Source organism: Bemisia tabaci, chromosome 4 (genome assembly GCF_918797505.1).
Source record: "Bemisia tabaci chromosome 4, PGI_BMITA_v3".
NCBI lineage: Eukaryota > Metazoa > Arthropoda > Insecta > Hemiptera > Aleyrodidae > Bemisia > Bemisia tabaci.
The window spans coordinates 30,042,339-30,060,250 of NC_092796.1; the positions used below are offsets into that span (position 1 = coordinate 30,042,339).

Genomic DNA, 17,912 nt, shown 5'->3' on the forward strand with positions numbered 1-17,912 from the left:
AGAATTAAATTTTAAACATTTTTCTCTCAAACTTGGTGCAACTTGTTGTGTTTCTGTAAAATTTCTCCACTTAAAAGGAAAATTATTGGAATATGAGCAGACATGGTGCCGGTAAGTGTCAACACTTGGCAAGCCACAAAAATTCTATTGCCTTAGATTCAATGGAGCTTGTATAAGTTTGATTCCGAAGGGTTGAATGTTATCCAGTGTGTGTTCTTTCTGGAACTTCTCCATGTCATTGGAAATTGGTGTGTGGCACCCCTATTTTTCATTCATTTTTTGAAAGCACGGAGTGAACAAACCCCCAAGGAATTTTGTCCGATTTTTCTTAACCCTCACTCAATGGCAAAGAAATCCCGTTTTGAAAACGTCAAAACTGAGACCTCTCTGAAACGATATTTTTGGCAAGCTCTGATGACATAGTCAGGTGGGAGAAACTATGTTTGCTGATTGGCTCAACTTAGTTTCAGGCATTGCATTGCTATGTCAACTCAACCGTTGGCCTTTGATTTGTTGGATTTGTAATAGCTGTTTCTCCTTCTAGAAATAATTTTTTGAACTTTTAAGAAACTTCTTGGTTTTTTTCACAAAATTTTATGTCAGGCAATTGCAACCATAAAAACATTCCTTGCCACTGCCTTATTATACTACTCAATGATAATATGAAGGCTTTTAATATTTTAAGGATTTAAAATGAAGGAAAAACTGACAAGTTTCATTTATGAATTGAAGTATTGAATTTAGTTCTGTTTTATTTCTTTTCAGGAAGCTGAGCATTATGATTCTTTTTACAAACTACATTTGCCAAATAATTGACCAGGCAAATCATCAGAACTTTATTTGTTATGGAAATATTTTTAATAACTTTTTGTACTTGTTGAAATTTTTACGTTGTATTGTAATTTAACCTTTGTTGACAAGACTCTTATCAGTAGTAAACTTCCCTTGGCGGAAGGACTATTTAGCTTTTTGTTGAGAAACTCATAAATCGGAAGATATGAGATACAGTCAGAAAGGAAGTCTTCAAATGCACAGAGCAGGGGAACTTGCGCCCATTTAACTTACTTTAGTAAAATTTCACGACATTTTTTAATTAATTTTAAGTTTTGTATCTTGCATTTTTTTTGCATTCACCGATATTTCATATTTATAAAATTTATCGCACTAAAAAGCCAACAAAATTTTAATTAGTTTTTTTTAACTTGTTATTTTTTTCTTATTTCTTTTTTTCTAATTACACCTATTCCTAACATTAAAATCAATTAATGAAGTTTCCTACTTTGTGCATCTCAAGGGTTTTTTTGAAGAGTTTTTCAACAGATTTCTCTGTTAGTCATCGCTAGTCCCATTGGAATTTTGTACCTTACATCCTCAGATTGTGAGACCTAGGATCAGAATCAACTCCTTCTATTGTATCATTTCAATGAATTGTCATCGAGAACAAAATTTGGTTTCATCTTTTAAAGTTGTCTTTTTTTTTAGCTAAAAAAATGACTTCTTTGTTGTCATTTCTAAGCTGATTTTTAAATCTGACAGCCTTGAAAGTTATCTGAACAGCAAGCTCCTGTAAAATTATTGTACTAAGCAAAATATTGGAAGAAAAATAATGAAGAAATGGTAGAAAGTTTTGGAATAGAAGGAGGAGCTCATCCCATTTCAATGATGAAACTGCAGGAACAAGTTTCTCGTTTGTGGTGTTTCAAAATCTCTGCTCTCATTTTATTTTATCAAAGAGGAATAAACAAATGCTACTAATTGAAATTTGTATAGGGGAGAAAACTCAGGTAAATTCTCAAGAAATAACGTCGTGTATTTTTTCCATTTAAAACGTAAAGTCTAGCAGGAATGTTGTAATGTCCTAAACCAAGATACATACGTGTTCCCACTGTTTCACCGTCAGTTTTTGGGAAAGTTGATGAATTGCACATTGAACGAACTGTGTGATGATAAGAGTGATTTCTTGAATTTGTTACGATTGAATTAACATGTTTTCAACAAATTGCTTTGCTGTGTAGTCAAAAAGTTTGTCATGCAACCGAAGTCTTTCATTCTTTCATCATTAATTCTCATCGTATTTTGCTCTCTGTCATTTATTTACCCACCATTAACTTAATTTGCCCTAGTTTCTCTACCAATCTGTTCGTGGACTGCCTGTGCCAAAACAAAACAACCGGTAGCAAATTAAGGGGAACTTTACCATTCTATCTGAGTTTCAGTACGAAATTAAAGGAAAGTGTCATACACTTTGAAGGCAGTGAAGAATAAAATTGAGAGTACAGTAGAACCCCAGTTATGTGCGGTTCGGATTTTCAGCGGTTGTGCTGAGCACTGGTATTTTGTTTCCTTAGATGAAAAAAAGGTGGTTTGAAGAGGTGGTCAAACAAATAATGATAGTCCAGACGGTAAATGATTCAGTTTCTTCATTAAATGATCATACTCAGAAAGGTAAAATTCATCCTTATTTTGCTCAAGATAACCGTACATACTTACTACTGTGCTATTTGTAAAGAAAACAACTCATATGGTACTTTTTTGGTGGACTGTCCTGAAGTTCGCAGGTATTATCAGGAGGTACTGCTGGTCTCAATTTGACTACATTTTGCAATTAGGAACCACAATTTATGGTTTACTTTAGAAACAACGTATGTATCATTAGTTTACCTATGCACATAAGTGTTTATAAAGATGAACCACAAAAATTAATTTCTAATGGCAAAATGTAGTTCCATTACCGCAGATAACTGGGGTTCAAACTGAAGAAGTTTCAGTCTTATGAAATGAATGAACTGTTCAGTCGTAATGTTGTTGAAATATCTCAGCCTCATTCAACTAGGAAAGTTTGAAGTTGTAAGTTTGCATGCATATTTATTGAAATTACTTATTTCAGTTTTTATAAAGAAAGAAAACAAATGTGATTGCTGAGAATTCCTACGTATTTCCAACATACGTTTCAACAATTTCCTCTGAGGTAGGAAAGCATTGACCACCTCTTGGAATATTGAAATAGGGTAATCTTACAGGATGTGTAAACTTAGTCCCTTTTGAACTCACTTATGCATCTTGTATCAGAACTGCTAAGTGAAAAAATCCTACACCAGGAACAAGCAAACTTAAAAATCACACCGCAGAATTCTCTTGAGAATTTTGCATCCGGATTTAGAATAAAATAATCGATAAAAATCACCATATAGGTTATCGATCATATTCATCTTCAATTATTGATACAATGTGAAAAAAATAAGGCAGAAGAATAGAACAAAGAGAGGAGTCAAAACATCATAGCTCAAAGTGTGTCAGATAAAATAGCAATTGTTTACTTTTGATACGCAAGCTCAGTTTACAGATCTCAAATTCTGCATACTGCAGCAGTTGGTCTTGGTTGGCTACTAGACAGCGGAAGGGAGGCCTTCTGTAAACAAAGATTCAACAACTGCAATCTAACTGAACGAGAGTTCTAGGAAGATGCGTATGGCTTCGATTACTTGTCTAGTTTTTGGTGAGAACTAATAACCACTCCCTATAAGTCATCATTCTACTCTAAGAAAAATAAATTTGAGGGAAGATTTGATGAATGAATAATGCATCTTTTACATCCACCCTTGTTAAGGAATTTGAACTTAGATTTCAGCCTAGTAATTTCCAAGATGTCAACCATCACCAATCAACCATCACACTCTCTCTGTTAAATAAAAAACTCATTATATGTCATATAAGTGGTCCATTTCCATATTTAATTATTCATATAATGAAATATTTAATCGTTTTAACAGGAGTATTTTGATTTGATTTATGTTTTGAAAATCTGATTTGTGTAAGGTGACTCTCTAGTCAAAGATATCAGTTTTTATAACTCTTCAAAAAGTTAAAATAACATAGTAGAAAATTTTAGGTAATGAATTCTTTAGTTAAAAATTTGGTCTGCAGTGATATTGATGAGTAGTGTGAAAGCTTACATTTCAACTATCTCACCGAAGTTTGCCTATGCCAGTTCACATTATTTTTATCCTGTTCTAACGCACTCCAGAGAGTTATCAGATTTTTCAACATTTATTAATATTATGTTAAGCCGAAAGTTAGACTGTGCAAAAACTCAATGTTGAGGCTCTCAACATCTATTTAGTAACTTAATCATCAGAGTAATATCATGAATGTATTGGTCCTTCCTTAATTGTTTTATCGTTATTTATTGTTTAGCTTTTAAGTCGTACGCTTTTTTACGTGAACTGTATTCTTTCTGCATTCTGAGTGCAATTGTAATTATAATTTTTATATTCATTATTCACAACATTGCTGGTGTTATTTTATGATTTTTAATTTTTTTTCCCCTTTTCTTTGTTCAATATAGACTGTCCTCATATTGCAGCTTATAGCATATCATTACTGCCCTTTAATACTACAGCCTTGTTCATCAATTTCATATCTCCCTAACATCTGATCCATTCATAAAATTTCTTTTTTTAGTTTTAGAAGCGCATCATTTGTAACTTTATACATAAAATGAATAGAAGATGAACATACTAGTGGTACATGCGTAACACGTTTTTTTTCCTTAATTTTTTTTTCTTTGATTACTTTAAAGAACAATTATTCTTCTCTAGAAGCATGCGAGACTGAGTTGTGCTCATTAAAAATTGTCTTCACATTCTCCGGGAAGAAAATCTTTGTTTCTAATATTATCTTTTGAGCACGAAGCAGAGGTCCTGGCATTTTACTTCTCACTTATAGTCTCAAGGAGAGAGACTGCAATCGAATTTTCTGTTTCAGACACATATTTTTTCAAAGCTACACTTCTAATTGATCCACTCTGCTCATGATGAAGTTGAAAATAATTAAAGTCCCTAATTCCCATAAAATTTCCCTGAATACCATCAGATTGTTTGAAATAATTTTTTGTCTTTTCATTTAACTAGTAAGTTAAACATTGTTTGTGTTTGTGCATTATCGGAGGGCATAGCATTCTGATTAACTTGCGTTGTAGCTCAGCATGGAATTTAGTTGCCAGTGCCTTTTCTTTACATTTTCAGCGGCAAATTATTTGTACTATTTTGAAACAGATGCCAAATTCAAGAGCATGTTTTTGATAAAGCTCTCTATCTAGTTTCCCTAACAAGAGGGGAATACTGAAACGTGCTCCAGTTTATCGTTAGTATTAACCTACCTTCCCTGCCATTACATTTTGTTTTATCTAATTGTGCCTACAGATTTGATTATTGTTCGCAGTCCATGTAATATTAAAATTTCAAAAGAATGTTCTTCTGTTGCGTTGTAATGAGTCTCCTTGTAGGATTTTTCTTCTAAAAAGAGTTCAAAGAGATTCATCGATCGTTGTAGTGGCAGTTAGCGATTTCTCACTTCGTTTTTCACTTAAAAGGTTCTTGTTATTAATTTTTTCCCTTTAAATGCTACTAGTTCCAGTCATTGAAAATCGAATTTTTGAATTGTGAATTGGTTACTTGGCAAGAAAATGAATTCTATCGTTTTCTTAGTTCACCTCTCCTCTCTTTATTTGTCCATTTTCTTTTTCTATCAAATGTGGTTAAAACAGTAGATGTAAGTACAAAAATGTACAATGTATTATTTTAAAAAATTAAAAGGTATGCTTCCAAGTGTATTTTCACTAGTTAATAACTATCCTAATTCTAGTGATTACCCTGCAAACTCGAATATTTTGGAGCTAGTTTGATGTCATGATAAATCAACCAGCACTAACCCCAGCGCAGTATTTGAGAATTGAAATTTCTTTGATCTTGGTCACAGAGTCAGTTTTGTGGCATAGCTTTTGCAGTTTCTTCAGTTCTCCATGAACGAAGTAAAGCCTTGTTTTCATTCCATCCAGGGTTTTATTATTATCACTTGAGAACTAGATTTCCACGGCTAATCATTATCATTTTACTGATGATATTCAGTTGCATTGTAAAAATAGGACTAAAAATAGTATATACTACAAACTGAGTCATCAGATAAATGAGCAACAGTTGAGCACACAGAACGCCTAGCTTAAAGTAAATATCAGCTGGTGTTTTGGTGCAGAGAATATCAATTAATCGATCCACTATAAAATGAAGGATTGCTAAAAATATTGTTGCAACTGGAAAAAGAGCCAGGAAGAGCATGAAAACTGCATACATCGCTTGACCCGATTGTTGAATTATAATCAAAGCGAGTCCGAAGAAATTGTTTTCTTCCCGTGGGATTCCTTGACGTTCTTGGAATGCGCAAAGGTGGTCTCGGATTGTTTGCAAGTGAGAAGTCACACAGGCTATGTTATCTTGACTCTGAATAAAATAAATTGAGAAAAGTTAAATTAAACCTTTAACATGACAGAAAGGTTTCATCCAGATAAAGTTGTATCTGCTTGAGTTCCTAAATTTTGCACAAGAAAACCCTAACTCTTGGCACTGAACAGCTGTTAGCTGGTAAGAAAATTCAAAGAAAAAAATTCTCCATCTCATTAAACAGAAAACTTGGGGAGAAAAAACTTTTTTGAAAGATGTTGCTTGCACCCTATTAAAATTACTCGATACAGATGGAAAGACCGAAAGCGCTTTTGAAAGGATGAAAAGTCTATTCACTTAATAAGCAATAAGTTCTTAATTTCTTGCTTGATGAATGGTCAGCGTTACCACGCTCTTGCTCAGGATTCATCTTATCAGAATTGAAAATCTTCCAGGTTGCCAGTCGTATGATAAACTAAGTAGTTTACATGGGCTTAAACGGGGAGAGTGCTGATTTGTTGCATTACCTGGCAACAAAGTTTGTTTATAATTGAAGTAACATACTTTTCCTCCACTGGCTTTCGTTGGAACCTTCGCGTCTTTAAACTCGTGCATTCTTTGACATGGCACAAACAATGCCTTAAAACAAATTTTTTTTTCCTGGGTTCTTTTTCAATATTTGGATTTTTTTAAAAATTCATTCGCTGTCAGGTGTTTGGTTGGCATAAAGAAAAAAAACTTCTCTCCCATGCCTGTTAATGAGCAAAATGTTATAATACAGAGATTCGATACCATTGAATCTTAGATACCCTCCAATTTTTTTTTCTATTGGGAAAAACGATAAGAAGAAGCTAAAACAAAGTGGTCCCACTGATTGACCAGATAATAACATTCTCTCCATCAGGCCATCAATTTATCGTACTAAAGATTTATAGTTATAATATGTGTACAAATGTTATAATAGTAGGGATAACCAATCTCGATAATTATTTAACCTAATGGAAGGGTTAGCGTTATTCAACAGACAAATGAAGCCACTCTATTTCAGCTTCTTCTCATTACATTCCATCGAAATTAAAATTTCAAAGATTAGCTTAATGTGGTCAACTTCCCAAGAGGCACAAATTGCAATCAATTGCAATTGTTGAAATAATTGCTATCATATCGGAGAGTTGTGTAAGTGCAGTCTATTCACTGATAGAGGAGGCTCCTCTGTTTAGAAAATATTTAACTACTTTCAGTCGTAAAATACTCTACATCATGCTGTAATGAAGCAAGGTTTGCTTACAAAAAACGGAATACTTGGATTGAAGTTGGGAACTTTGGGCGGAAATTCTGCTTCTCTGCAGACAGTTGAGATTTGTGATAATGTAGGACCACATAACAATGGTGGTTTTGTGGAATCAAAATTTGTTCTCTCTTGCCGCTGATCAGAATTGTTCTTAAAACATTCACGGTAAAATGATATTTCTTGATCGCTAGCCATGGTAAACTTAATCACTGACACAGCTGGAGGTTGGAGGAAGGGGCAAACTGCTGGAATTTGGAGGATAAAAATGATAGAATCTCTACAGTTAACTGGTTAGCTCAGAAATATAATAAAAGCATCATTTGATGAATTTATGAGAATAAAATGAAACTTCTTCAGCTATTTCAATGATAATTTAGTTGTGTTCATCGTCTATTTTTTAAGTTCTACTAGGATCCTGACCAGCTGTCTGAATTATTAAGGTTACGAGAACAAGGATGCCAGTCTAAAGCAGTTTTCATGGCCTTGACTTTGAAAAGATTTCATGAGTGAAATATATTTACAGAGACATTATTAAATTAAAATCTATGTGATGAATAAAGTCTGTAGCATTATTTAAATTTTTGGAGGCCAATAAAATTTACCGATGATAGTTAATGAATTGAAGATTATTCAAGTTATCAATCTTCATCCTTTTTTAAACATTCAGAATGCAAATTTGGCAACGTTCAAGAAACATAGAAATTGTTTCCAAGGAGCTTACTTCTTAGGTTATGTGCAAAATTGACAAGTACAGAATGGAACCTTCCCATGGACAAATATTGTGATAAAATTCTGTTCGATTTTTCAGCTTTTTGATACTTTCAGAGTGATTGATGTACGTTTCAAAATGTACTCAGCCGTCAAAATTTATCCTCAGAACCTGACAGTTGGAGCACTATTGCTGCATTATTCCAAGATGAAAATCCAGCAAATTAGTTTTTATAAAAACGTTCTTGAAGTGAGGATGGTCAGGTATTGGAGCAGATAGTATTTTCATGGACAATGGCAGATGGAGAATGCATTCACAATGAAGAAGATGCATCTTTACTTGAAAATATGCGCAACACCGTGGTGGAGTTTCAAAACCACCATGGAATTTCGGCCGAGCCCTATTCGTTCAAAACTCTTCTTTATATCCTGATAAATTGTTTAAGCCGTGCTTTTCAAGCCGCCTTTCATATGATCATGACTCTCCTTCCAATGTCTGAAATTTTCATTCACGTTGTTCGCTTTATACTAGATCACATTACTGACATTGTTGAAAGCGATTGTTGGTGGGACAAAATTACAAAGACCTTTTTATTCATCATACAAATAACTGCAATACTTTGTATTTTAGTCTTTGTTTTTGGAACGATACTCATTCCTTTGTGTTCAATGGCCATTGTTGTTATGTGGAAGGTTGTGTTTTTTTTTACAGGTTCTTAAATAGGTAAACTTCTAAATTGATTGTTATGAGTAATGCTTCCAGCAGAAGAATAGGGACAGTAACTTCTTGAAATAATTTTTCCTCCACAATTTGGGTAGAGCTAAGCAAAATAGTCATATTTAAATTTTAGTGTTTCCAAATCTCATCTTCTATTTTAATTTTTTGCAGGGAAACCAACGATGATTTTTGCTTGAAATTCTGTGTGAATAACCTTCATATTAGTAAGGATAATTGTACAGATGTTTTTAATGGAAATGTTGTTTGGTTTACTGACAAAAAATTAAAATAGATGAGATTATTGAACATCGTAATGTAGAGGTGACTTTTTAGCTTAACTGTCTCAATTTTGCATTACCATCTTAATTTCATGATGAGCTATGCCATTTTAAGAGCTCTAAGTTGGCAACACTGTGGCATAAAAGGGGAATTTTGCTGGGGTTGAAATCTTCAAACACATAAATATTCAAGAACAATAAAATATTGAGTGCATGAAGCTCTTATTGAGATCTCCTTCTTTCAACTGTCAAACTGGCGAATTCTCCATGAAAGTCGCCAAGAATAAAGCAAATACTTTATCTCTTGAGAGGAAAAAAATTTCCTTTTATTTAAAGCTCCATACTCAAAGGAGAAAGGGAAGTCAGCCTTCAAATTCATAGCAGATCTAGAAATCGAGAAAATACATGATAGTGTTTACTACAAGATTCCATGCTGAAAGAGAAAGAAAAGAAAGTTACAGCGCTCATTTTAAAATGCTCATTTATTCACAAATATATTGATTGAAATAATGAGGACACAAAAAAAGCTCATGATGGTAATGAAATAGGCTTTCTTTCACAGTATGTTCAGGGGAATAAAGTAAAAAATATCAGTCTTCAAAATCTATCTAAAATTTTACAGTTCATGCAGAAGTTTTTTTTTGGCAATCAAATAATATAAAAAAAATGTCAAAGTAATTGATTTATTAATGGTGACCTTATGACATACTGTTAGCTTAATTTGTACTGAAAATTGTACGGTTGTCAACACATTATACCTAAAATTCACTTTGTCTCAGCGTTCAATAAAATTATATTTTCAACACTGAGTATCACTTATGATTTCGATGTTGACATTTTGACATGCTTGAAATTGATTTTCAACAGCGATTTTGATGTCTAAATTATGAGCATTGCAAAAGAAATCTATCGCAACAAGAGGGCACTAAAAAATTACAATTATTAAAGGAGAAAAAAATTATGTTCTCTTTTGTTTATTTTATAAACAAAGCCTTTAGTCTTTTAGTCTTTAGGCAGTGTTCTTCAAGTCTTTTTTAAAGATATCGATGGAAACCAGCTCTTCCCTTTGGAGATTTTTCAAATATTCAGATTCTACTGTATGTATTCATATTCTTACTGTTGAAGAATAATCATAAAATTTGAGGTAAATCTTAAAATAAAAGAAAACAAATTTGGTAAAAATTTGATGTGAATAAAGAGTCCACAACAAAAAACTCATACAATGACTTGAACTCATGGTCTTTTGTTGATGGTCTTGTAACTTTTCCACATCATTTGCAAGTGGAAAGAGGACTGATAATCCAACTGACACTTACTTGTCACCCAGTTTCATGTTACTAATTTTCTCAACATTTTTATGTAGATCTTGTTGCCACCCTTTCCCTTCGTCGTGAGTATAAGTGTGTCCGAGTAAGATGTCAGGTACAGAGAAAGCACTTAATTTCTCCTCAGCCAAAACCCAGTTGCTGAGATTCATCTGAGAAAAATAATACACAAAGACATTTAGTTCCAAAGTAAAGGATGACAGAAAATAGGTCAGTTTCACTGGTCACAGAATCGTTTTCTGTTGATCATAGCTTTGTGTTTCTTCAACACTTTCGAGAACTATTCGATAGTTGATCTATGTGTTGGACTTCATTTTGCAATTTGGAACTAAAATTGCTGGCTCATCTACAAAAAAACTTATCTGCATGGGGAAACTGACGGTACATACTTTGTTTCTCAACTCAGCCAGAAATTTAGTTCCGAATTGCAAAATGTTGTCCAATTGATACCTAATTTCTAGATTTTAGGGCAGCTCTAGAGAATTTCTGAGTATCATTTCATGCTGTAGTACTCAAGAATTTGCACACACAACTTGAAACAGCTTTAAGAGTAGTTCCTGAAATAATATCAAGAACTCTTGTATTTTTCCAGTGCAGGGTGTCTACCAAATTTCATTACCGATTATCCTGATCATTCAAATGAAATTTCTGGTTTTTTGCACGAATAAACTGAATCTTGTTTGATTTTACAAACTAATATATTTGATGGACTGAATCAAAATTTTCACTTTTGCATTAGTTACACTACATAAATTGGAAAATGCTGCAATCAGGAAACTGCACTGCAGAATTTCCTGATCTATGACCAACTTTCTTGATATTTTCCTGATTTTTTTCTGATGAAATCAAATTTTTTGATTTGCTACAGTTTTAAATAATGAACGACATCCTGTAGGTCTCTCTGTTTTACACCTTTCTTCTAGAAATCTCTTCAATTAATGTACAACTGATGATACTGTAAATTTAACATCCATAGAAAAAAAAAACACACACATAAAATTCCTACAAACCTCAGATTTTTGGTGATCAAAACTTCCTCTCTCAAATCGCACAGCACTTGAACTTTTTTGGCATTCAATATTGTAAAATTGACAATAACTAAAAGCCTCTGTAGCATCATTACAGAGAAGAAATTGAACCAGCTTCGAAACAGGATAGCACTGATTTTTGGAACTGTAGCCTGCTGACATGATTTTCAAAATATTTCTGAGGACAAAAATAAAAAACACAGATACTTAATACATGCCAATTTGCTTTTGATAAAAGCACAAAGTGAGCAAATTTCATGGGCCTTCAAAGCTTTTTTTTTTTTGAGTAAGGCTGCAATTTAAAAAGGCCGCTTGATAAAAAAACGTAATTAAATAATGTAAAATAGATAAAAATTTACATAACAATGGTGATTCTGCAAAAATGCGGTTCTCGTCTGCAGTGTTTCACAATCGCCGTTGTCCATTTCATTTTATTGTGTGAGCAATTCTTTGTTGCAATTTTCACAGTGCATTCTTTATGTACAGGAAAAATTATGAAATTTTTTAAGAAATGACATTGAGTAATTTGTTACTTGTGAAACAAATAATGATATGAAATTTGCAGCGTCACAAACTGCAATGGACTTCTTTGCAGCTTTAGCGTTGATAATGTATTTTGAGAGCAAGATTGCCTATGTCATGCAAATTCTTCTGAAGTTGTGAGCTTGGTATACTTTTTCATTCAAGCTTCTTTAAAAGTGAATGAAGAAAGAAAATAATCACCTCCTTAAAATTGGTAAGCTGCGACTGATTGTGCACGCCAAAATGGGTGTTACAGACTTCCTTATTTCTCGGGAACATTTGGCAAAATTACTCGCTAGCCATGCTTTGGAAATTCTGAAGCCCGCATTAGCCAATTTGCCTCTGAAATGTGGGACAAAGAAAAATAGATCTGTTAAAAAAAACAAGCACGGATTCAAGACCGTTAAAAGTTAGAATAGAAAAACTGAATGAGGCCAAAACCGCCTGTACCCAGCGTAGGCAGTGATTGAGGCATATTCAGTGTTCGCGTGTGGACTCAGAGTCTCAGACCCAGATTCCTTAACTCTGCACCTCCTGGACCACGAGGGTCGGCGAGACTCCTGGTCAATCAAGTTTGATTGGGAATTTACCGGTTGGGTTTCCGAATAAAAATGCTCCCTTGTACCCTGGAGGATGAGTTGTGAGGAACTGAGTTCATTTTCGCGTCAGTTGAGGACGTATTGAAATCTTACATAATTTCTTCTCAAAACTATATTTCTTATAATAAAAATTTCAAACTAAACTCAAATCTGAGTTTTATGGCACTTAGATCCTTTTTATGATGGATGGTCACAAGCACTGAAAATTTCCTGAATTGTCAGCGTCCCTCATTCCAAACGGCAAGTGTGAGTATTCCTCTCCTTTTATAGCAACCTTTTTTTTTATTTCATTTTTATAATACAAAATAATCGATTGAAACAAAGCTGATTGCTATTACAAAGGACAGAATAACGTGCAGATTGATGGAATCAGTAGAAAAAGAAAAGTCATGGCTCATGAATGTCTGAATGATGGAAGAGAGGAATAAAATTATAGAGAACACAATTTGGATACATACAGACCTTTTTTCAAGGATAAATAACGCAGGAGAGGCTCTGAATGACCAGGATTCAGAAGTAAAAATACAGCCTCCATCTCATCTCTCTCAGCGGATTCTGTATTGAGTTCATCATAGCAGGTTAAAAGTCGTTTCAAACACTCGTTCAAATGATTGTAATTAAGATGACTGTCAAACTCAGCTGGTGGACTCCCAGACAATCTGGAAAATAAAACGATAAGTTTAGCACAAGTCAACACATTTAAGACAATTTACAAGACTAAATTTTAAAAAAGAGGTTTTTTGATAAAAACATTTTTCTCCTTTTTCAACAGATGATATTCAGGAAAGATGATTCTTTTAAGTTTTTTTGTGCCAAATAGAGAGATAAAAAACTATATAAATGCTGACCTACAAAAGACATATGCCAATTCTCTCCTTAGTATCCACCTAGAAACGGAAATCAAAGTGTAGGGAATATGTACATAGAGCAGTATGCTTTATGAATTGACCAGATTATTTTTTCAGCGATATTCACACAAGTTATCAGAAGAAAACTTCTTTTATAGATAATGTAGAAAAAAGTAAAGAGAGGCCTTTTTTTTAACGCCACCTGCATCATTACAATAGACTACTAGATAAGGTGGAATTTAACCATTCTGATAAAAATTTTCATCAACATTATCCTCATCAAAATTTCACCCAGAACTTGATTGATGAAACAAAAATAATTGAGGGTAATTTCTAACCAAGACATTAACCTTCTTTGATGCATGGATTCATGCTTCCTGCTCATGAAAAAACCACAATCTACTTAAAATGGTGATTCTTGTATTGAGGACAGATATACAAGGCAACAATGCTCCGACTCAGGGTTCCCCCAGTTCTGATAAACCTGCCCATTTCCCAAAAGTGCTGCCTCATCAAAGTGTATCACTTAATTCGAAACGAGCAGTACCAATGGCTTAATGGCAAGGATTTATTTGGACACCCCTCCTCATCACTTCAAAAGGAGATGGAAATTACCTGTAAGAGACAAATGAATGGAACCGCACCATGGGTTGTAGAAGTTGAATCCAGTCGAAAGCAGAAATACCTTGAATGACAGCATCTTGTCGAATAGATCTCAGGGCATCAGTGATGAACTCAACAACAGCATAGAATTTTATGCGCTTGTCAAGAATGACTCTGAAATGCAATGTAAACACACAAGTGACAAGAACAATGGGCTTCTAGACAAGGTATGTGTTAAGGCACTCTGCAACATGTACTCTCTTCAAGATTTAATGAGGAAAACAGATCATACAATGAGAAGTCTAAAAATTAACTCCTAGATGAGATAGAATTGTTTACGATTGACATCAGTTAGACGGTAACAATATTTTTGATATCATCCCTATAGTCTGACTTCTATTTGATCTTTGTTAGAGTAATTTCTTGATACCTCATTCAAAAGTTGATTTCCAAAGTCCTGTTAGATGATATGTTTTCTACATGAAATTATGAGGAGAAAACATGTGACATTTTTCTCTTAGTTCAGTCCTTGTCTATTGATCTATTGTTACATACAGTTAGTAGTTTTATTAAGTTCTGGAAAAAGATACAGAGACAAAAATTAAAAAGAGTTTTGCAAAATTGCCTGTATTACTTAAATCCGTCTGCATTTCCGTGCAAATCCTAAAAGTCTCCAGAAATCTTGCATAACACAGCTAATGTAGGGTTGAGCTTAACTTGTCAAAGAGCTCAATTTGGCAAGGTGCTTAGTCTTACACAATGGAAGCCTCTATTAGTCCTAAAAAATTTCTTATTGTGATGTTAGGATTAACTCTGGTGGATTCCTCAGGGAGTATTTGCACAGCTCACGCAGAGCTATCGACTACTGATCTTTCCACTGTATCATTAGTCCTATTTTTTAAATAATTTTTTCAAAAAGAAAGATTTTTACATGAAATCTATGAGGAAGGATCAATTTCATGGCTATCTTGGCAAGAATGATCAAAAGCTGATACGGAACGATCTACAGACACGATATTTACCTGGCAATGTGTGAAACAAATTGTTGAAACAGTTGATAGATACATTTGTTTTAGTCCATCATTTTACTGAGCTAATAGTAGTTTGGTAAAAACTTTTTTTTGATGGGTAATCGAGGTTAATTCATATTATATCATCTGTTTGAGCTGCTTAAGTTTTTAGCTTTGTTTTCATGCTTAATGTATAAAGGTGATAGTTTAGCATTTGAGTTTATAAAAATAGATATAGCATTATTAAAGAGTTTAACTAAGCGAAAGCTGATCGAGCTGAAACATTTAGTCTCTCATACTATGAGCTAAGAAATGATACAATGCAAATATGTTTAATTACTTACTCTGATAAAAGATAATTCACGGTCCTTAACAATACTTCAGGAGGTCGGAGTAATTCTGGATGAGATAATTCCTGCCCAGCAGCAGAACGACTAAATTTCTTCACCATTCTATTTGAATCAGCTGGGATATTTTTAGTTTGACGGAAAGTTTGCAAGTCTAGATTTGTCTCTAAAATGTGTATCATTCTTTCTTTACTCCTCCTGAAAAAATAATAGATCACAATGATGAGAAATTTACTCCAGATTTAGAGTCAATTATGTTTCATGGCTGAAAATCGGAAACCTTGTATCTCAGTTTTGAATGTTGCAGACACCCTATCATGCTTTCTCTTTTAAATGGAAAACTACTCAATGGCAGTTCTTAAAGACTGCCATGAGTTTTCTTTGCTGTGCGCACAAATTTTGGTGAAAACTTCAACGAATGATGTTGATTTTTTCTCCTTTAAGAAAACCTTAGAAACCATTGGCATTTTTTGTTGATATTCTTGCCAGAACTATCAAGAAATTCTCAAAACAATCTGCATTTAGCACCAATTTTTGCATGAAGGCACAGGATATCAACCCTATCTCTACCTTCATCCCTTGTAGCATAATGTTTATGGATCATCCCTAGATTTTTGGTAAAGGTCCGGCTCTGAAAAACCGTTCTTCTTAGTAAAAAAAAATAGCTGAGTATGGGTATAATAAACAACTTAAGTCGCTACTACTTGTAGGAACTCACTTATTATATGTTCAAATGAGAGTAATTCTCTCACAAATGGGTCAGTTGTGGTGGTCACAAAATCGTGTTTTGATGATTGATAAAAATAATAAGATCCGTCCAAACCGCAACTTCTTCGCAAGGTTCAATATTAACCGAGATATCGCCCTTCCAAAAGTCGGGTTTTTGGTGTCATCCACCACGGTAATGACAACCTTGGTTTCTTCCTTTTTTGTTCGGTCAGTGATGCAAAGGGCGCAACGCAAAACTTCAGTGACAATAGACACAAACAAACTGTGGTGAACTGACTGACCGCCTAATTTCTCCGCATGGAGTGCGTTATCTCCTGATAAGAGGATCCTTGAAGCGCAAATCCGTCTGTTTCTTGAGTTTGTTTATGTTTAATATCTTTAAAGTTTCGCGTTACGTCCTCTTCATCACTGATCGAACAAAAGAGGAAATAACCAAGTGTGTCACTATTGCAGTGGATGACAGCAAAAACCCGACTTTTCAAAGGGCAATATCTCCGTTAATACTGGACGTAAAAAGTTATAGTTTGGACCGATCTTATTATTTTTAACTAACCTGCGAGAATCAATCATCAAAATAGAATGCTGTAACCCGCACAACTGACCCATTAGGACTAAAATCGCTAAAATTAAAAAACTTAAAACTCTCCTTACTTAATTTCCCTTGCAGATAGAAAATACGGTAAAGAAAATTTTGAGTTTTTTCATTTTGGTGATTTCAGTTATTATTTAAATGTACTTTCCTTGTTTTATTATCTCTCAATTATAATGAATCAGCCCACTTCGATAGGTTATTAATGCACTGTGTATGAGTTTGGATGTAAATGAGGTATGACTTCAGTCACAACCTTGAAATCAGTGGACTCTACATTGCAACAGAACTCGATCTAACTAGATAACCGATGGACGGACTGAGTAGCCTGAGTAATTCCAGTTGTATATTAGGTATATTCTAATTCAGTATGCCAACAGCTATTTTATCTCATATTAACTCTTTCCTTTCTAGTGATTAAAAATAGACAGGTAGATACTACACAGATGAGAACACTTACAGATTTCTCTCCTTCGCAGGGCACATACATTGACAGGCTCCTTTGACAAACTGACTCTCACTTAGCAGCATTTTGAATGAAAATTTTTCACGTCAATCCTCACTGCAAAGCAGGGTACAGTTACAGCCACACGAAACTTGATCATCAGAGCTCTTCTACCGCCAGTATAGGAATAGCTTTCCAAATCTTGAAATCATGCCCAGCTCTTCATACCATGAGTGAATCTATTGAGGCAGCGTGATCATCAACAGGGATAGTCACATAACATGTTGCTCAAGGTCTACTATCATACCTAACAGGATAGTAGAGGATTAAATTGCACCTTCGATAAATTTTGAAAAATGAACTCATTGGAGTGAAACAAACCTTTTATGAACTCACATTCTCCATGATGATCATAAACCCAGGCGACCGAATTTTGTCTAGTTCGAATGATATGTCAAGCCGACGACGGATATTGTGGGAATCCCTTGGAAAATTATCAACATTTTACTTTTTTGGTAATATAGTCAAGTGTCATAGCAATTCACGGTATGAAGTATGTTATGAAGACAATTTTTTGTTACTGTTTACTTTTTGCTTTTTGTAGGTTAGGACATGGACATGCATGCCAGAAAGAGGTCGTCTCTGATTGGCTTACAC

General features: G+C 34.0%; 3 protein-coding genes across 4 annotated transcripts in view; 1 reads left to right on the forward strand and 2 right to left on the reverse strand.

The window, feature by feature from the left end:
• The window catches only part of Pka-R1 (protein kinase, cAMP-dependent, regulatory subunit type 1), a 123,375-nt gene extending 117,764 nt beyond the window's left edge, over nucleotides 1-5,611 (forward strand). For both annotated transcript variants that reach the window (XM_019049967.2, XM_019049975.2), the window contains exon 8: nucleotides 766-5,611. The gene's annotated coding sequence lies outside the window, so the exon portion shown is untranslated. The remainder of the gene's footprint in view (nucleotides 1-765) is intronic.
• Nucleotides 5,612-5,817: 206 nt separating this feature from the next.
• LOC109036061 (uncharacterized) lies at nucleotides 5,818-8,496 on the reverse strand. Its single transcript, XM_019049987.2, has 2 exons — nucleotides 7,504-8,496; nucleotides 5,818-6,275 (listed from the first exon to the last, which is right to left on the reverse strand). The coding sequence occupies exons 1-2, from the start codon at nucleotides 7,699-7,701 to the stop codon at nucleotides 5,850-5,852; spliced, it is 624 nt and encodes a 207-aa protein (XP_018905532.2). The 5' UTR covers nucleotides 7,702-8,496; the 3' UTR covers nucleotides 5,818-5,849.
• A 1,178-nt stretch (nucleotides 8,497-9,674) lies between these two features.
• LOC109036041 (SAC3 domain-containing protein 1) lies at nucleotides 9,675-17,857 on the reverse strand. Its single transcript, XM_072299664.1, has 7 exons — nucleotides 17,271-17,857; nucleotides 15,490-15,690; nucleotides 14,148-14,309; nucleotides 13,148-13,343; nucleotides 12,287-12,429; nucleotides 11,546-11,741; nucleotides 9,675-10,687 (listed from the first exon to the last, which is right to left on the reverse strand). The coding sequence occupies exons 1-7, from the start codon at nucleotides 17,339-17,341 to the stop codon at nucleotides 10,523-10,525; spliced, it is 1,134 nt and encodes a 377-aa protein (XP_072155765.1). The 5' UTR covers nucleotides 17,342-17,857; the 3' UTR covers nucleotides 9,675-10,522.
• Nucleotides 17,858-17,912: the final 55 nt, after the last annotated feature.

Bases quoted from the DNA above. Each gene is read 5' to 3' on its own strand.
- LOC109036061 (XM_019049987.2), bottom strand. From the start codon at position 7,701: ATGGCTAGCGATCAAGAAATATCATTTTACCGTGAATGTTTTAAGAAC. The intron at 6,276-7,503 runs GTAAGCAAACCT...TATTTTATTCAG, and splicing joins ATCCAAGTATTCCGTTTTTT to AGTCAAGATAACATAGCCTG.
- LOC109036041 (XM_072299664.1), bottom strand. From the start codon at position 17,341: ATGCTGCTAAGTGAGAGTCAGTTTGTCAAAGGAGCCTGTCAATGTATG. The intron at 14,310-15,489 runs GTAAGTAATTAA...ATTGCATTTCAG, and splicing joins GTGAATTATCTTTTATCAGA to AGTCATTCTTGACAAGCGCA. The intron at 12,430-13,147 runs GGTCTGTATGTA...GTCCCACATTTC, and splicing joins GTTATTTATCCTTGAAAAAA to AGAGGCAAATTGGCTAATGC.